At 47.4% G+C, this 18,120-nt stretch overlaps 1 protein-coding gene across 1 annotated transcript in view; it reads right to left on the bottom strand.

Annotated features, from left to right (window-relative positions):
• Positions 1 to 18,120, bottom strand: part of ASTN2 (astrotactin 2) — a 351,063-nt gene that overhangs the window by 26,483 nt on the left and 306,460 nt on the right. Inside the window, exon 20 of the mRNA XM_088527956.1 lies at positions 9,461 to 9,602. Within this exon, the coding sequence (XP_088384082.1) occupies positions 9,461 to 9,602 (142 nt within the window). The remainder of the gene's footprint in view (positions 1 to 9,460; positions 9,603 to 18,120) is intronic.

The following is an 18,120-nucleotide window of genomic DNA, read 5'->3' as shown; positions in this document are numbered from 1 at the left end:
ACCATATTGCTGTGTAATCAAATTTATCTCGTTCCTGAAGAGTGGAGGGAAGTGCGTGTGTGTGACCAGGAGTGATGGGGGCATGTGTGGTGCAGGGAAATCACCCTAAAGATACTCAAGGCAAATACTTACAGCTTTGACAGTACAGGACGGAGTCAAATTGGGGCATTAGATAGCCAATAGCTGCCAAACTCAGATATTACAGTGAGGAGATTTTATTGTGAGGCACAATAAAATGTTCCATTTTATTCAGGATACTGAAAAGTAAAAGCTGTTGGTTACCAAGGTGGCATCTACATGGTAAGATGGGACCCTCATCACCACTTCCAGGGGTGGTGTTCCCTGCTACAGTGATAGTACATTTGGTCACTATTAAACTACTCCTCATGCAGGGATTTTGATCTCCTTCTCTTAGGGCTACAGATACATCCAACAGAAGGGGAAAAAGCATCATATCCTAGTGGAGCAACCTGCCCAAAGGGAATGGATGAGAACTACCACCTCCAGCAACCCAGCTGGAGCAGGAGGGCCTGGACTCAGCTCAGTGTGTGCTGAGCATATTTGGCTGGTGTCTGCTCAGCGCTGGTCTCTTGCCCTTATGACTCTACTCCCGACTTCCTCCGGTCACGTCAAACTTCTCAGAAAGGGCTGGGCAGCAAGGGCAGGATTTGGGCAATGGTGGCGGGAGAGGAATGTTTCAGGAGCAGTAAGAGCTAATCAGAAAGACTGTGCTAAAACCCTTAATGGCACGGAGCCCTGATGGAAGTCCAGAAAAAGCTGTAAGAAGAGAGGGTTGCCAATATGCCCAAAGGAAAGAGAGATGCTCCCCACGCTCCCTGACAAACACTACTCTCTAGGTAGCCTTCAAGAAACCTATCAAAGGATGTAGCTAACCTTTAAAAACTCTATTTTACAGGTGGAAAAATTCAGGAAAAAACAGATACTTTCAAGTTTCACACTAAATTTGAGTGTTTCCATTTTATGTTGACCTACTTTGGTACAAACTCACCTGAAGTCAAGGGGATCTGTGGGTCTGCCAAAGACAACCTGAAGATGACACTGGATGGGAACTCCAAAATGGAGAAGCCTAAATTCACTGACTACTCTTTCAAAAGCAAAAGCAAAAGCAAAAAAAAAAAAAAAAAAAGGATTGGGTCACCTTCAGCACTTACATAACTTGAGACAGGCAGTGAAAGCTCTGAATTTCTGAAATAGTTTAGAGATTTCTAAAGCTAGAGATTTCTAAAGCCTCAACACATAGCTGAGGGAGCTCTGAAAATATAGGTTCCCTTGACTAATCTGCTATTAAACAAAAGGTTTAAGCAGCAGCAGTTACAACTAAGGAAGTACAAAGAATCCCCTTCCCAACTTGGCTCCATGATCTGAATCCAAGCCTCACTGAAGTCTATGAAAATAATGCACCTCACTGACTGCACAAGGGTCTGGGTCAGATCCCCAAATCGAAGACTGGACCAATATGTAAAAGTCCAGATGCACTCAGTTTCCTCTAACTTCCCTATTAAGAATTTGAAGACAGCAGACTTTTTATTTTTATTTATTTGTTTATTTTTGAGAAAGCCAATCCCCAAACCCAAGGAATATGTAAATGGTCAATCAAGACCTATTGGAAAGTAGCCAAGCTCAGCAACTCTCTGTGCAAGACACTCCCTCCTGCAGCAGCTACCCCATAAGAAGTACTCTGAGGACTGGAGATGGATTTGTCCTGCAACCTTGAGAAAGAGAACGGGTGACAGAGCTGGAGGGGTTACTCTGTGCTGATAAACTGCAGTGTGGCAAGACCAAGAGATGGGTGCCCACAGACGTAACGCTTTGCGTAAATGTAAGATTAAAAGAGAAATCTTCTTTTTCAAAATGCATAACAAAAAAGAAAGAAATGAAAAGGAAGATAACCAAGTGCTCTCTGGGAGATAAGGCTAATCAGGAGCTTTCTGTGCCTTTGTTGTTACAAGAAAAGGACAGGGAGGGAGAGTGTGCAGCAGGTGTCATCTGGAAAAACAAAACAAAACGAAAGTTTAACTAATTTTGTGAACTTGCATTCCATGTATGAGGTATACACACTGCTGAAATGAGCTGGGACAGATCTTGCAGGTAAAACAGTAAACTTTGTTTCCCAGAGCACAGAGGGAAAGATATACGAGTAGCATTAACTTCTGACTTCTCTTTTAATTTGGATCAGCATCACATTTTGGATCCATTAACTCCAGCTCTTGAGAGGTTTTTAGGACCCAGAGCCTTTCTGAGCTGATTTATTCCAGTGGGATGTGAACATGCTCTAGATCTAGACGAGACCTCTAGCTGCAGCAATACCCGGGGCCTTAGAGCAGCTTCTCGCATCGCTCCTGGTGGCCCATTTATGGATACAGCTGAGCTGCTCCTGGCCACACCTTAGGGCTGGAATTAGCCTATTAGAAACTTAAATTGTCTATAAACACTGTTGACTTCACTGCTGAACTGCTACTGAATGCAGAAAGGGAGTTAAAGGAAGAGGCAGAAACTCCCCTCCCCAACATCAAAACATTTTACAGCAATGGATGAACCCGCACACTGCAAATTCAACCATCCTTTTACAGAAGGAGATAGTGTAAAATTTGCCTGGGGTGACAGAAGACTTTTTGACCCACAAAATGGTGCACAGAGGAGAGGGAATCGTGCTGAGACTGGTGCAGACAAATGTAGGCAGCACAAAGCCATGCAAAGCACCAGCTTGGGTGCTGATGCAAACCAGCCCTGCCAAACCAGGGCAGTGCACCACCTAAGACACCCTTACGCTCCTATGGGGCTTGGTAGAGCGGGTGTAAAGCCATGAGCCTGCCAGGCAAATGCAGCTAGACTGCACCTGGGCCTGCACTGGCTCACACGCAGCCTGCTTGGACCTCTCTGCATCGTGCCTTGCCATAATTTAAATTCCAGGATCAGCATGGGCAGAGCTTGTTTTGGGCTGCGTGCACCCCAGCAGGATGGAAACAGGGCCCAAGAGCTCCAGACGTTATGTAACACTGCCTCTTTGTGTCAAAGGGCCGGTGCTACCCCCTCGCAACCGAGCATCGCTCCTGCGAAATACCCGGGAGCTGCAGGGCCGGAGCGGCGGCGCGACGACGCGCGGCGCTTCGGCTGGCAGCAGATGGGAAATTCCATCTGACTAAGTGGCATCTCCCACTGTCCCTGTTACTGTGTAAAAAAAGTCACTGCCAGATTGGCTTTTCTAGGGAAAAACACACACATTAAAAAAAAAAAAAAAAAAAAAAAAAAGAAGATGAGAATAAGAGAGAGAAAGAGGCATCAAACTGGTTTTCAGCGTTTTAAGGGACATGTCTGGACTTACTTGGTGTGAACTCTTAGGGACCTTAATGCCAGATATCCTAAGCTGAAAAAAAGGAATCCTCCTAGGTGCTCTCTTTAAATGGGGCTTATGTGAAGTACCCCTGGACTCTCCCTTCAGCTTCTGCCAACTGGAGAGCTCCAGGCATGAAGCTGCTCCCTGCCTCAGTTTCCTCAGCTAGGAAATGGCCAACATGAACCAAAGCACTTGGCCTTCTCCTGACCCATTTCTCCCCTGCAAAGTAAGAGAAATACCACTCCATTCAGTGCATTCCTGGTATCCTGGGAGGAGGGTGTGTGTTTGTGTGTGTTTGTGTGTGTGTGAACCTCAGCGCTGCTGTAAGAATCAGATCAGCACTTTCCTCAGCTTTCTATCTAACCTTCAGGACAAAGGTGGTCTATATAACAAGCAACTGATGAAGCAAAAAAAAAAAAAAAAAGAATGGAACACGGTTGTACAGTGCAGCTTTTGCTGCCAGAAACGTCTGTGCTTTTACTGCATCTCTTGTATTCGCTCTCCCATTATCAATGATATAACACTTGGAAAGATCTATTTTAGCAGCATTTTACTACTACAGACTCAGAAATAAAAAATAATCTTCAAGCCCATAACTGTAAAGGGTTACTGAATTGATGATGGGAAAAAAAGAGGTGGAATTGCAAAGGTCCATTTGTCTATCAGCATATGAAGAGACCAAACCCCTCCTCTCCACCCTGTTGCCATTTCCAGGAAGAATCATCTATCTGCACACTCCCCCAGTTGCGGTACCCGAACAACAATTTGGGTCATGCCTCCTCCTCCTCACCCCTTCCCACCAGCCTTCCTCCAGCCACCCCCAAAGGAGCAATGCAAATAAGCCGATGCAAAGCTAAGCTAGATTTGAAGTTCAGATGCCAGGAGTTTTTAGAACAAAAACACCAGGAATGTTATTTCAATCCGGATGTCCTGAGGAATGGTGGGGAGGAGCTGGTCATGGGGAGGCAACAAAGGCTGTTCTGTTTCTTTGTGGCACGAAGTGTAAGCAGATGCAGAGAATTTGGGGAGGATAGCTTGGCCTTTCCAAAAAAATGGCAGGAGAAGCTCATACACTTGGCAGATACTGAGGAAGAAGGTTCCGCTGAGGCCAGTGGAAAGGCACCTCCTTACTCCAGATCTCTCCCAGGTGGCTGAATACTGGTGGCAGAGACAGATCTGAAGTTCTAAATAGGATACAGGCACAAACCCAACCTTTAGGACAGCCAGAGCAAAATGGTTGGCAGCAGCAATATTGCAGTAGCACCTGGAAGCCCTGGTCTGGGCCACTGCAGGCTTGGCTGTGGGTACAGACAGCAAGAGAGAGTTTTCAGGCTTCCTGAATGTGCAAACTAAGGAGACAGGCAAACAGATGAAGATGAAAATGAGACAAAGCGATCTGTTTAAATCCAGCAGTAGGGCAATGGCAGAGCTGGGAATAGCCTCCAGCCCAGGACTCAAGGCAGAGGGAATGACTTTGGCATGGTTTCCATATCTGTAGTCTACTGCGTAGGATTAGAATGCTGACAATGAAACCAACGCTGGAAATTGCAGTAGGAGCCCAACCTGTTTCCATGAATGGGGTTTCATTAATATTAGCAGAGAGACTACCTCCTTCCTCTGTTCAATGTGACCACTGTAAAGACTGGCTTTAACAGCTCCAGTCCACCTCCATTCTAGTGATCTGCACATAGCCCACATGGGCCTAGGTGTCCCAGTGGTGGACTTATTTCAGCAAACAAACACACAACCAAGCCAGTCTTTGGGAAGCCTGCTTATAAAGCAGCCCTAAACTGATGAGGGAGGAAGAGCCTGCAGTTAGAGCGCAGGTCTGGGATTTAGCAAACACTTGTTCAATCCCTAACTTCCCTTGTTTGAGCCTCAGCAAGCCAGGAATGCCTGAGAAGAAACTCCAGCAATACACTGCTCGGCTGCAGGAAGCTGGAAAGTGTGTGGAAGAGAAGATGTGGATCCAATGAAGCAGCACAGCTCCTGTGCACACAGGGGACTCAGCCAAGGGCTGTAACAGATGTGTTTTAACCCATGCCACTGAGCTATTTGGGATCTGCCTCTCATTGCTTCAATGCTCATTCATGTGTCTTCCTGACGGAAGACCAACAATAACAATTAGTATCATATAAGGAGCAGTGGCTTGTTGCCAGCGTTAGCAGACTCTTGAGCACCAAGGGTTTCCAATCCACTTTTTCATCCCAGTCATGCATAAGGCAGAGGTCAATCAACATTAATCAGCCTTGTTCTGGGCCAGTTCCTTCAGCACATTCAGCATGCTGAATTGCAATCGCTGTTTCTCAGCGCTAAGAGGAGTCCCCTCTGGTCAACTTCTTTGCCTCTTTCTTTAAGCTGGCCAAGACAAGTATGTCTGTCCAATGACAGAAGTTAGACCTGCCCGTGCTGGAGTTGGCCTCCAAGGCTGCTGGGGATGAGACTGGCTAGGCAGATTTACTGGGTCTAGGCCTTGCCTTGCCATTCTGAGGTCTGAATAAATCCTCTTCCATCCAGTGGAGGTGCCCAATCTGTCCTCCCATCTTTCCAATGATCTTCAGAAACTCACTCTCCCAGTGGCTCCAGACTGGTTCAGTATCACTCTAGGGTAACCCTATCTGATCCAGCAAAGGGAATGCAAATTTGAGGCTTCTTCTCAGCAAATGAACACGTTCCAAGGAAAGGCTCTGGAAGAGATCCTGATGACTTCCATATTATTTCCAGTAAATTTTGTGCTGATTCTTGGCACAAACACCGGAAATGAATAGGCTAGGTCAGGAATGTAAATAAAGTGAAACACTGGGATTTAATCTAATCTATAATTATAGTATCTGCGGTGTAGAGAAGAGAAGCTGGTATGTTTGCGCTGCAGCTTCATAGAAGAGCTGGGGGGAAGTTCATCTCCTGTTCCAAATTTTCCCTTTTTGGCTCTTGGTGTCGCAAACAAGCATGCTGTGCTGGCAGCCTGCTCTCCAGCAGACGTTCAGGTGTAGCTCAGGAAAGAGGTGTCTTGAGGTGCTCAGGGAATGGCTGGGTAAAAAGTTGCAATGATGAGTTGGGCTGAGGGCTTAGAGAGGTTGCAGGATGCTGAGAGCTCGTCACAACAGCAGAGACAGGTTGGGTTTGCTGGGGGTGGAGGGTGCTTGGGCCATGAGCCAGGTAAGCTCAGTGCTCCAGCCAGAGTTTGGCTTCTGAAACACCACGAGCCCTTTCTCTTGACTGGTATTTGGTGTGGAGTGCACTAGGAATTGCCTGTCTCAGCACAGCCCTAGCTCCCAAAGCATCAATGTGATCGGCATTAACTGCTCTCCTGGCCAGCTGGGACTGGGCAGGGACCAGCAACCCCACAACACACAGACAAGGGGAAAAACGGGGCCGGCAGGCACCGTATTTTCATCAGACTGAAACTGCAAAGGACAAAGAAATTAGTTCTCCTTGTGTTAGTTTTTGTTTTGAAATTACAGAAGTCTCAAGAGCAGAAAAATCAATCAGGCTTTGTTTGTTTGTTTGAAGAGCATTTTCTGGTTTCCTTTTCAGTGCTCAAGCCCAGCTTTGATCTCCAGCTGGTAACACGCCAAACAATTGGCCAACCCAACCTAATTGCTGTAGGTACTGCAGAAGCAAAGGGACAGGATGTCAGGCACATGCACAGAGCAAGGGACCTCCACCATCTCCCAAGTCCCCTCTTTGGGCTTACAGGATATGCCCTGGCTACTGAATGAGCAAAAGCATTTGCTTTTGAAGAGCTCTGATGCCGCCCAGGATCTGTGTGTTCACCTAAGAGACCAGACAAAAATGCAGAGCCCTGCTGCGTTGCTATAATCAAGATTATACCCAGGTCAGAGCTTTCCAAGATAGCTATTTTTCCTGCAGAAACAAATGAAACAACCAGAAGAAATTCAATTTAAAAAATGACCCTGTGCCCATGTTTCTGTTGTTGTTATGTCCGCACGGGTTCAGAACAGAGCGTTAGCCTCACATTTCACTGTTCTGGCTTCCTTCATGCTGTGTCGCAACTGTATGGACATTTGAACACAGGAATATTTAATATGTGTGTTTATGTATCTGGGAACACACAGATGCTAAGCAAACACGTGCTGGCTAGGTCCAAGGTTGGAGCAAATGTGTGCATGCTGCATATATATGCATGCAGAGCAGTGTAAGAAAACATGCCTAGCAGGAGGCGTATGGCTCCGTGTACACGTGCTTGGGAAAGCAAGCACTGATGAGCATCCTGCAGTGTGCACAAATTTCTGCATCTCCCGGAGAGGTGGCCCAGGACCCTAGATGCCAGATGAACCTGTCCCCGCACACATGCACACGAGCGTGCACACCTGGGAAGTGCATACCCAGCCCTGCGAGAACGTGCTGAGGGCTCCTTGCTGTCCTGCATGAGGGTCCACAGCTCCCTGACACCAGTGAGCTGATGCCTGCTGGTTCCTCTAAAACCTTCTGCACCTCTCCTTGAAGGCACTTGCAGAAAGTGTAAGGTGCCCAAGCCGCTCGAAGGCACGAGGCTCATGCCTGACCCAAAGCTGAGGCTGACTTTGGCCCCAGGGATGACACAGCGTTGGCCAAAGCGCACTGCCTTCCATCCAAGGCTCTCCAAGCCCCTTACGAACATCAGGAAACAGCTCACAGAGCCCCTAAAAAGATGCGTGGGCGCAATTATCCCTGCCCAGCAGATGGGGAGGATGGTTTGGCAGCCTGGCTCCGCAGGCCCTGCGTCCACCTCGGCTTGGGCCTCCCTTGCCCAGCGCCCTGGCAGCCCATAGCTCCCGACCGGCCGGTTTTGTGGGATGCGGATTACCAGCGAGCTCTGTGATTGTTTCAGACTCTCCCTGGCACCTTTACAGAGCAGCCGAGTTCCCAACGATGTTAGCAATTATATTTATGCATTATATATATTTAACAAGAAAACATTTAAAATGATTAAATGGCAAGAGGTATCACTTGGAGCCTGCTCCTGGATGCAGCTCTGCTCCAGAGATGTGCAATAAAGGCTTCTCCCTCTTTGGAGGCTGTCAACATACTTAACTGGGGGGTGGTGGAGGGGGAGGCAAAGGGAAAGTATTAATCAAGATCTTAAAAAGTTCTCGCTGACAGACCATTTGCCCGCTCTTGCTTTAACTGCTTTTGTGGTCCCATAAAAAGTTTCATTACTCACTACAAAATGTGTTTTAATTATTACAGTCACTCTGACATTAAGCCCTGAGTTTCTCTCTTGCTCATTTTGTCTCTCTTTCTCCTTCCTGCCTTTTTTTCCCCTCTCATTTTTTCCTTCCTTTTATTCTCCTGACTCTTGTCATCCCCCCACAAGACACAGTGGACACCAGGCCTAAATGTGGGAGGAAGAGGATACCCATGGGAGGAAGAAGGGTCTGAGGAGGGAGGCAGGGACCCAGGCAAGCTGAGTTCCCCAGATAATAAGGACCTGTAGGATTTCTGATCCATCATTTAGGGGAGGAGGTTGAAGAGCCCTGATCCCTCCCAACTATACTGTTGCAGAAGTTAATGTTTGGATGCTGAAATAGTCCCACTACCTACGGCACAAATTAGTCTGCAGAAAATCTAATCCCTGGTTCTCAAAAGAGTTATCAGGGTGGTTTCAGGAGGGCCGAGTGAACCAGACCGTCCATGCCCATGGGACTAAGCATCGTGACAGAAGTGGCAGGAGGACAGGCAGGTGCATTTGCTGTCCCTCTCAGCTGGCATGTGACCGACTAATGCACACGGGGGCTTTGCAACCAGCACCTAGTGCAGAGGGCTCAGGCCACCCTTCACCTCTGGTTGCTTTGGTCCTCCAATTCCTCCATGCACGGACCACCATAGTGAGGATGTGGGTTATTCCAGTGGGGTATCCCACACACTCCCAGTGCCTCTCCTGCTGTACTGGCCAGCACAGCTTTGCCATTTGCCATTGGATGAGCCTAGCATCCAAAACAACAAAAGAATCTCATAATTTGTGCAGTGTCTGGTGTAACACAGCGTGGGCCAAACCAAGGCCCTTAGGCTCCATTGTAAGAGAAAAGCTAATAACAATTAATTAATAGCACTGGAGATTCCCACTTGCCCCCCAGCACCTTCCCATATGCCTCTCCTTACTTGTACAGACCATCTGGTTCCAGGCACTTGAAAATGACTGAATAGAGGCTGGTTTCAGGGACGTCTCCATGGCTCCTTCCTGCTGCCACACAGGAGGTTGCAAGGCCAGAAAGCAAATCATCTGCAAAGCTCAAGGATTCTCCTGGAGAGCAGACGGAAGAGCAAGACCACAACATTAATATAGATCAAACTCTTGCTGACCATTTAAAGAATAATGCAGAAACACTTATGCAGCACAGGCCTAAGGGCAATCAATTAAGTCCATTTGGCTGTGACTGGTAGAAATAACTCCAAGTCTATATGGAGAACATTGCCTATGGACAATATACAAAGCAATATACAAATATACGAAGTAGAAAACACGCTTGGGCCATCAGTTGCAACAGCAACCCACAGCAGAAAGACGAGGGGCCTACACCAGGCAGCCAAAAGCAGAGAGCATGAAGTCATAGCTTGGACACTGGAGCAGTGCATTCATAGAGCATATAGGCAACATGTGGACTCACTTCAAGGACAGCTGACAAACCAGCTTCAAACAGCACATGCAGGAGCTGCATCCAAGAACGGGTTCCGTGGCTGCTCCTTGAGCTGATTGCCGCAATGGCCATAGTTCAGCCACACCGAAGGACTTGCACTTTTCAAGCCTTTTTTTAGTATTTAAATAATAATTTAAAAATAAGCTGAAAAACTTGTTTGCTGGCTGGTTCGCAAGGGTTATTTAACACTTGGCTCATGACCCAGCTGAAACTGAAAATGCCCCATTAATTAAGAACCAAGGCCTGATTATCCCGCTTCGTCCATGAAGCTCGCTGTCCTGGGGCAGGGTCTCCACCACGTAGGTCCCATTGCTTTCCATTTCCATTTTGCAAGAACGTAACTGAAAATCCCAGAGGCCAAGCCCTGCAAAACCCAACCACCTGCCCTAACTGCACCCTCACCCACACAGGCAGCAATCAGAGGAGGCTGCTGAGATGGATAGAGTTATGCTGCTATGAGCAAACTTGGATGCAGACTGTCACACAGGGTACCTTGTGCACGTGTAAATGTCAAGTCATTACAGCAGAGAGAGGAGGAGAATTCCTTTCTCTGCACATTTCTTTCTTTATTTTTCTGAAAGTAAAACTGACTGAGAACCATTGCAGTGAAACACAATTCTAGATTCTTGGTATACGGTGTAAGAAATAATCCATTGGTTTAATCAGCACAGAGCACCTAATTGTGTGGGTTGATTATCCAGGTAGAAAAAAATAATTCCCTCCCCTCCAACCCCCCAAACCACATTTGCGTTTTGTCTCAAAATTCAAAATTCAATAACAAATGTCCCCCTTGGCTAGAGAAAAGAGCAGCAATAAATTCTTTTCCTCCCTAAAGGAATCCAAGTCTTAATTATTCATTTTAATGCTCCCAGCACGACTTGTTCTTTCCAAACCTTCTTCAGGCAGCTCTGTCACTAGTCTCTGTAGTTTAACCCAGTTACGAGACACGGGTCTGTACCAAAGTCCAAGCCAATTCAACAGGCAGGTTTGGTTGGCAGTGGTAAAATTCCTGCTTGGAACTCGGAAGCATTGTACGGCCTTGAGCAAGTCCCTTAGCTCTGGGTTTATGATTTGAACAAACAAACAAACACAGACCTCTTGGCTTTTACTTGGCTATTGCTCTTTTCCAACTTTCATTTCCGTCTCTTTTCATACAACATATTACTGGACCGTGGAACTCCCTGTCACAAGAAGTCATTGAGAACAAAGACACTGCTATGACTTAGAAAACAGATGAATCACAAACACATAATGAAGAAGCAGGAACAGTTTGTGTTATCAAACTAGAGAGAGAGCTTTTAAAACCTCGTCAGACCTGAAGCATCCCCTGTTTTCACCAGGAAGAAGCTTCCTGAGGGACGTTTACTCCATGGTTGCCTGTTGTGGGGACCTCACACGTTCCTCCAGAGCACTCAGGACTGGCTGCAATGGGAGACAGTGCAGACAGCCCTGGGTCCACCCTGCCTGGCATCTCCTGTGTCACTACGGAAGATTCAGGGTTTCACTTCATTGCATTGTGTTTTCCTTAGTGCCCTTTTTTCACTTGTTTTTCTACTCCGCTTGGCCCTTGCTCTTTGCAAGCAGGAGCCACGCGTCTCTGGGCAGATGCCACACAGCTCTGTCGTAGGTGCTCATTTGCACTGGGATCAGCACTGACCTTTTCCTACTAACACCTCTGTTATTTAGAGCTGCAGCAGCTGAGCTGAAGCTTTCCCCGTTGCCACAAGGGCAGATGAGTTCCTTGGGGAGAGCTGGCAGGTGGTGTGGGCTGAGGAGAGGCAGGATGCACAGGAAGGATCATGTGTTTGTGCCTGTTTTCAGTGTTCTCCCGTCTTACGGCTATGCTATTTCAAACCTGTAACCAGTTTGAAATGTTGTGCAGTTGCAGAATTTTAGAGAAATTCAGCTGTGTCTAGTTGTTGGCTTATCAAATAGCCTCCACCTGGATGGAGAAACAGGGTAAAAATTACACTTACATTAAAAAAGCATGGAGGATCATTACCCTATTGAGAGCCTCACAAACCAAGAAAAAGGAACAGTGCCAGTGCCCAAGTCCTTTTCAGCCCTTCCTCAGGGCTTTTTTTTTTAACATCAGCAGACACAAACGAAATTAAAACAGAAAAGAAAAAAAGGGTCCCAGTCACTAAAGCATCACACGGCCAAGACAGCAGAGGTTGACACTGAGCCTGGCACCCTCTCCTCTCGCCCTGGCTGGCCAGGCACAAGCTCCTCCACGTTTCTGCAGTGACTTCTCACGTGCCCCATGGCAGGAAGGTGGCATGGGCCCTGGCTCACAGTCATGGCTAGGGCAAGCGCTCTGGGGTGAGTTCTGGAAGATCCTATCCCCCATCCAGGCCCCAGACTACAAGGTGAAAGTTTACATCATGGCCAGCGCGTTGCGAGAGTGTTGGATGGCACCTTTGTTTGAAAGTCTGCGCCCCCAAGACACTAAACTGCTCGCCTGACACACTCATTCAGCACTAGGTTACTAGTACCTCACCAATGCTGACAATTAATATGAATTTCAACCATCTCTTCTGTTTCACACGTCCATTTGAGGACCCTTAAGATGGCCCTGTGTGTAGTGAAGCTGTATTAAATGCAGCTCTCTGCAGCTCCAGCCTTGCTGGAGAGCCTGAACCCTCCTCCTGCACCCAAAGCTGAGCAGCTGCCTGCGGCCCAGCTCAACGGCAGCTCTGGGGAAACACAAGCTGAGCCCTGGCTATTCCACATAACATCCCACTGAACATCTCCTTGCTCCAGTCCAGTGCTCCAGAGTCATTGCCTTCCATACATGCTATGGCTCATATGCAAGCAGGCTGGGAATTTATGGAGTGACGTTTTCCAGGGTCTCTTCACAGCTGACGTAACAGCTCGGAGAGGTGTGCCATGTTCCCTTCCCTTCAGCACGAGTTCAGAATGGCATGGCCCTTATTTTTTCCCCAGGGGACTGCAGAAATCACTGTTTCAGATGTGGCACTCATTCACTCTGCTGCTGTCAGACATCTAGTCAACAGCTTTGACTCGCTGACCTCCCAGAAACTTCTGCTCTCCGGCTAGTTTACTAGAGAGCTGCTTTTGCCGACTGCAGAGCCAAGCAGCGGGAGGCGGTTTGGTGGCCGGGAGAGGGACAGAAGTGCAGCCGGGCTGAAGGAATGAGCAGTCAAGGCCAAGAGAGCTGGCACGCAGGCTGCTGAGTCTCCTAGGACTGCCCCCTCCCCGACACGCACACAGGAATGAGCATTAGGGCCCTCAGATGCAGCAAGGGAGCTTTCCTTTTTGACCTGAGGAGCAGCTGTGCCATAGGCCCTTCAGCCCAAGGCACCTATTCCTTGGCAGCTGGGGAGCTGCTCCCAGTTCTGCATCCCTGAGATGTGGGGCTGGGTGAGGTGCTGGAGGGGGGTCACAGAGACTGAATCTTTGCAGCTGGAGAAACAGGGAATTCAAGTCAATGAAGGAGGTGGTGGAGGATCTAGCTGGGCAGAGAGACTGATGAGCAATGGTGCAGGACCAGGGGGGACACTTGGACTGGCAGTCCATGGGCTCAAGGAATATCCTTCAGGTTGGCTATCCCAGGGAGAAGAAGAGATGATATAGGAAAGGAAATTGCAGGGCTGGGACAACGGGTGCAAAGGGTGAAGCTAGGAGTTGCAGGAAGAATGGGAGTAGGACGTAAAATGTCATGCACAACCACTGAATTAAACTGCAAAATACAATTGCACAGCTAATTGTCTTGAAGGCACTCACAAGCTTTTGAGTGTCCACCTTTGCAATCGTAGCTGTGCTCTTTCAGGGTAGTTACGAAGGGAGGGGAGCAGGCCAGCAGTGAGCAATGTCCCTGCACGCAGGAGTAGCTGTGACACCACGGCCTGACTGTGCCACTGAGCTCAGGGGGACCTGCCTGGAGCGTGGAGCGCACGGCTAGTCCCCCTGCTTGGGAGGAACCGAAGCTCACAGGGTTTGCCAAGGTGATGTCAATTTGGTTTAAGGCAAAACCCTTGGAATGAAATCCCTACAGCGAAAGGGTGCTTTGTGGTCAGTGCTGAGCCTCCAGGGAATTTTCCTCCTTCGCTGACCCTGCTACAATGGAACAAAAGCAAAGAGCTTGCTACAAAACAGCAAAAGAGATGCTAGCAAAGGTGCTGACACTTCAGCCCCAAGGCTGCAAGTATTTCTGCACCTGTGTAAGCAGCAGAGATTGCTGCTGGTGCCAAACTGCCCTCACTGCGGAGCGAACATGGGGCCAGCTGAGGGATGCATGTTGTCCCCATGCAAGGGGATGACAGACCCCAAACACATCCTACCAAGTAATAGTGCTGCTACATTGCAGTATCCTGCAGCAGCAGAGGAATACTGACCTAACTGCCCAGGGCCTGGGGACAGTTCGGTTGCAGGGCAGTGTACAGAGCTGGGCTGTTTTCATTAAACAGGTACCAAAACTGGAAAAGCAGGAAATAAGGATACAAGACACAAGGAGTTTACCATGCAGTGGAGACAAGGGGAAAAAAAAAAAAAAAGACCAAGTAGAGATACATTACTCTATGAATACATCAACCGGGCAAGCATTCAGATGGAAAATCAGTATTTAGGCTAATGGGCAGTAATGGCACAAGAAAGTAAAATAGATATGAATAAACGGTCTGCTCCTGAGAAGGGCAAATAACCTAACAATCTTTTAAGACAGAGCTGATCATTTTATGAAAGGGATTACATAGATAAGTAGCTTATGATGGAAAGCAAATGGGCTTTTCTTTCCCGTCTGGACCTGTGTTCTTACACACTCCCACCAGCAAATATAAAGAAGGATTTCAACCTCCCAAAGCAGCCCTGAAGCACAGACCTTCTAGATTGCTATAGTATCTTTGCTCGCATTATTAAATTTCAAAAAGAATCCAAAGATTCTCTACAGAGTAAATGATAGCTAAATAGATCATCTCTATAGAGAAGGAGATATTTTATTGACCAGACAGCCATCTGTGTCCTTCATTAATAGTAATAAATAATTGATGTCATGCTAAATAAAGCAATAAGCTGTTACAGATAATCAAGGACAAATGACCAGCTCCTGTGAGGATCTCTCACCTGTGTTCACTTCTCAGTAATAACAAATCCAAATCAGAGCTGAATATCCTTATAAAGTGCTGTACCCAAAAAACATGCTACCAGCTCCCCGCTTCTGCCTGGGTACTGGGGCAACACTGCTCCGCAGTGAGATGCTGACACTTCTAATTGTGTGACATCTTCCTGCAAGAGTCTCTTCCCACTAACTTCCATGTCACTGTCTTCCCGTGGCTGGTCTGCCCCAAACTGTCCAAGTCCCCAGGCAGCTTTTGCAAATCAATCCCTGCTCTAGCAAGGGCTGCCACAAAGATGCAGCTCTCTGTGCAGCATTTCCCTTTGCTCTCTAGCAAAACTCCTCACTAGTGCCTTGTACTCTTCTGCACGCAGGGCTGGAGTTTGGCAAGCCTCCTCTTTTTGGTTTTATAAACATGCATCCTGCATTGACTCCAGTGTCACCATGAGTCAGAGCTCTCCCTAAAACAGAGGAAAATAACAGCACATCTGGAGCTTGCAGGGGGGTTATCCCTGGTCTGTGAAGCTTTGCAGGTCTGTGCTGGGTAGGGCTTGTGGCTACACCAGAGAGTAGAGGGCAACCTGCTTCTGATGGCTCTGAGAGAACCCCCAGGAACTCTCAGCAAAATTTTCTGATGGGGGAACTGAAGCTGATGCCCTAGTGTTGGTGGACACCCCAGGTTCAGCAACCTGGCTGCAAAGCTGAACTGATGATCTGAAGCGAGCACATTTCTAGTCATATGGGGCTGTATTCAGACTGCCAACTGTGACACCTACCATGAGCCAGGAATGGGACTGAAGCATTGGAACGGAGGGAGGAGGGCTCAGTCACTCACTGTCAGCATCTGTCAGGGTTACATCTGTCTCTCTCCTTCGATTGCGAAATGTGCCAGTGCCCAGCAGGCATGGAAAGCAACGCAGGATGAATCACATCAGCTATGACTCCTTCTGCTGAAGACAACAGAGTTACAAGGCTGAGTCCAACTAGACTAAACAAAAGAGCTAGGTCATTAGACTCCCCCGGGTTAGAGAAGGAAAGGTCCTTTTGGACCTTCAAAAGAGTTTCCTAGAGCTCTCTCAAGAGAGCTACCCAGCAGCAAAAGCCAAGCCCACGTGGCACAAAACAAGGAGGAAACCTAGAGAGGGGAGATCTCTCTGTTGTGACTTTGCCATTGAGATTCCTAGAAAGAGCAAGAAGAGGAAGGCATGAAGACACCAATGTCTCTCAGTCTTGACAGCTTCTTTACTAGACTAGACTAAACCAATCCTGCAGTGTTACCACTTTCTTCTGATTGTGGTTTTCTCTCTCTGTCTTTTCCCCTCTTGCTTTTTTTCAACCTGTTTTTAATTTACTCTTGTGGCATCTCTGTCTGTGACCTCATTCTGGTACTTAGGAAAAAAAAGAGAGAGTGTCCTTTAAAAAAGAAATGAAAGAAATCATATTTTATTTAGCTTGGTTGGTTTTGAAGCTTTAGCAGAAGAAAGATTAACCTTTTCTGCCTAACTTAATGAAAACAAGGAGAAAGTCTGTATGGATAAATAAATATCTGTGTGGGTATGGAGCAGGCACGATCGTGTTACAGCCCCGGTGGAGCTGTAATGGGGAACAGGCGCGTTCCTGCACAGCGGCTCCCAATTCCCTATCCATTTTCAAGGAAAGAAAAACAGAGTAGAATGTCAGAGGCCCAAGTGGGCATAAATGAGGAAGCCCAGGGAAGGCAGATGGGGCCCAGCGAGGACTTCCGTCCCCAGCAGTGACCTTCGGAGCAATGCCAGGAAAGCAGATGGAAAAGGAGGCTTTACTGCACTTTGCTCTTGCCAGGTTTTGTTTCTGAAATCAGGGAACAAATGGCATGCTGAGGCCTCCAAATTTGTCACGTTTTGGGGGTCCTCTTCACAGCCTCCTCTTCCTCCAGGGCTTTGCCTCCAAGGAGCTGAGGTTCAAAGGAAGGCTGTGAGCAGAAGGCCCGTCCCAGCTTTTTGGAACGATGGATGGGGAGCACAGGCTTGCAGGGCTGTTCCTCTGGTCTGGCTTAATGTGCTGTGTTAATGTGCTTTGGTCTGGCTCCTGGTGGGGCAGGGCAGTGAAAGGTGGTTTGTCTTGGAGATGATGGGCTGATTTAAATTAGCGTAACATAACTTCAGGCGACTGAGCTGTTCTGATTTACATCAGCAGATGGTCTGTCTCACTGCCTAAAAGATCATTAAAAGCAAACTGTCCCCACTGAACCTAGCTAGGGATGTCAAAACCTTTTTCCCCAGATAGCTTGCCAGATTATAAAAGAAATAGAAAGGCCTAGTTCTTATTGAAACATCTTCTGCCCATATTCCAGGAGTACCCACGCAGGCTGGTCTCTCCTGTTAGATGGAGCAGACCTAGGTCCCACTCCTGACAAGCTGCAGTCTCCAAAATCAGCTTTTTGTTGGGACTTTACTCAAAGACATACCAGGAATCCCTTTGGCAGAACACAGGTATTCTAGGTTAAAACTACATACTGTTTTAGTGATTATTCTGTGCTAGTGATTATTCTGTGCAATCTTGGGCACAGTTCATGCCTCACTTGCTAACTTACACAACAGAGCCAGCAGCAACGCTTCACTGTATGGCTTTACTTCACCTTGCCCCGTTAAGCTATGAATTCCAGGGGGAGCTTGTTTTGTACACACACAGTCAGTCTGTATTATACTAGATATATTTGTGATACTAGATATATTTGTAATGGGGAAATGCTCTCCTCTGACCTTCACAATTCCTCTGCTGACTGAAAACTGTAAAGGAATGAAATTTCAAGAGCAACATTTTGGTTGAGCTAAGAGCAAGAGTTGCATTTAATGCCACAGAAGTCCCTTGAAAGTCTTTGCTGCTGCCTTCCAGGGCCAGAACTTGCTGCAGACAAAGACAGAACTGGAGGATAGGCTGTCTTGTACTACTCTTCCAAAGAGCAGCCAGTTGAACAGAAGGAAATGGTCTTTAGATGAACTGTGATGTTCTAAAAGCATGGTGCATAAGGCTAATCTTGAGCATATTCTTGTTTTAGGGTTACAGTAGGA

This window comes from Tinamus guttatus, unplaced genomic scaffold, assembly GCF_059628265.1.
Source record: "Tinamus guttatus ecotype Peru unplaced genomic scaffold, ASM5962826v1 Tinamus_guttatus_pri_ptg000297l, whole genome shotgun sequence".
In the NCBI taxonomy this organism is placed as follows: domain Eukaryota; kingdom Metazoa; phylum Chordata; class Aves; order Tinamiformes; family Tinamidae; genus Tinamus; species Tinamus guttatus.
This window is presented reverse-complemented; position numbering and strand designations above follow the sequence as displayed.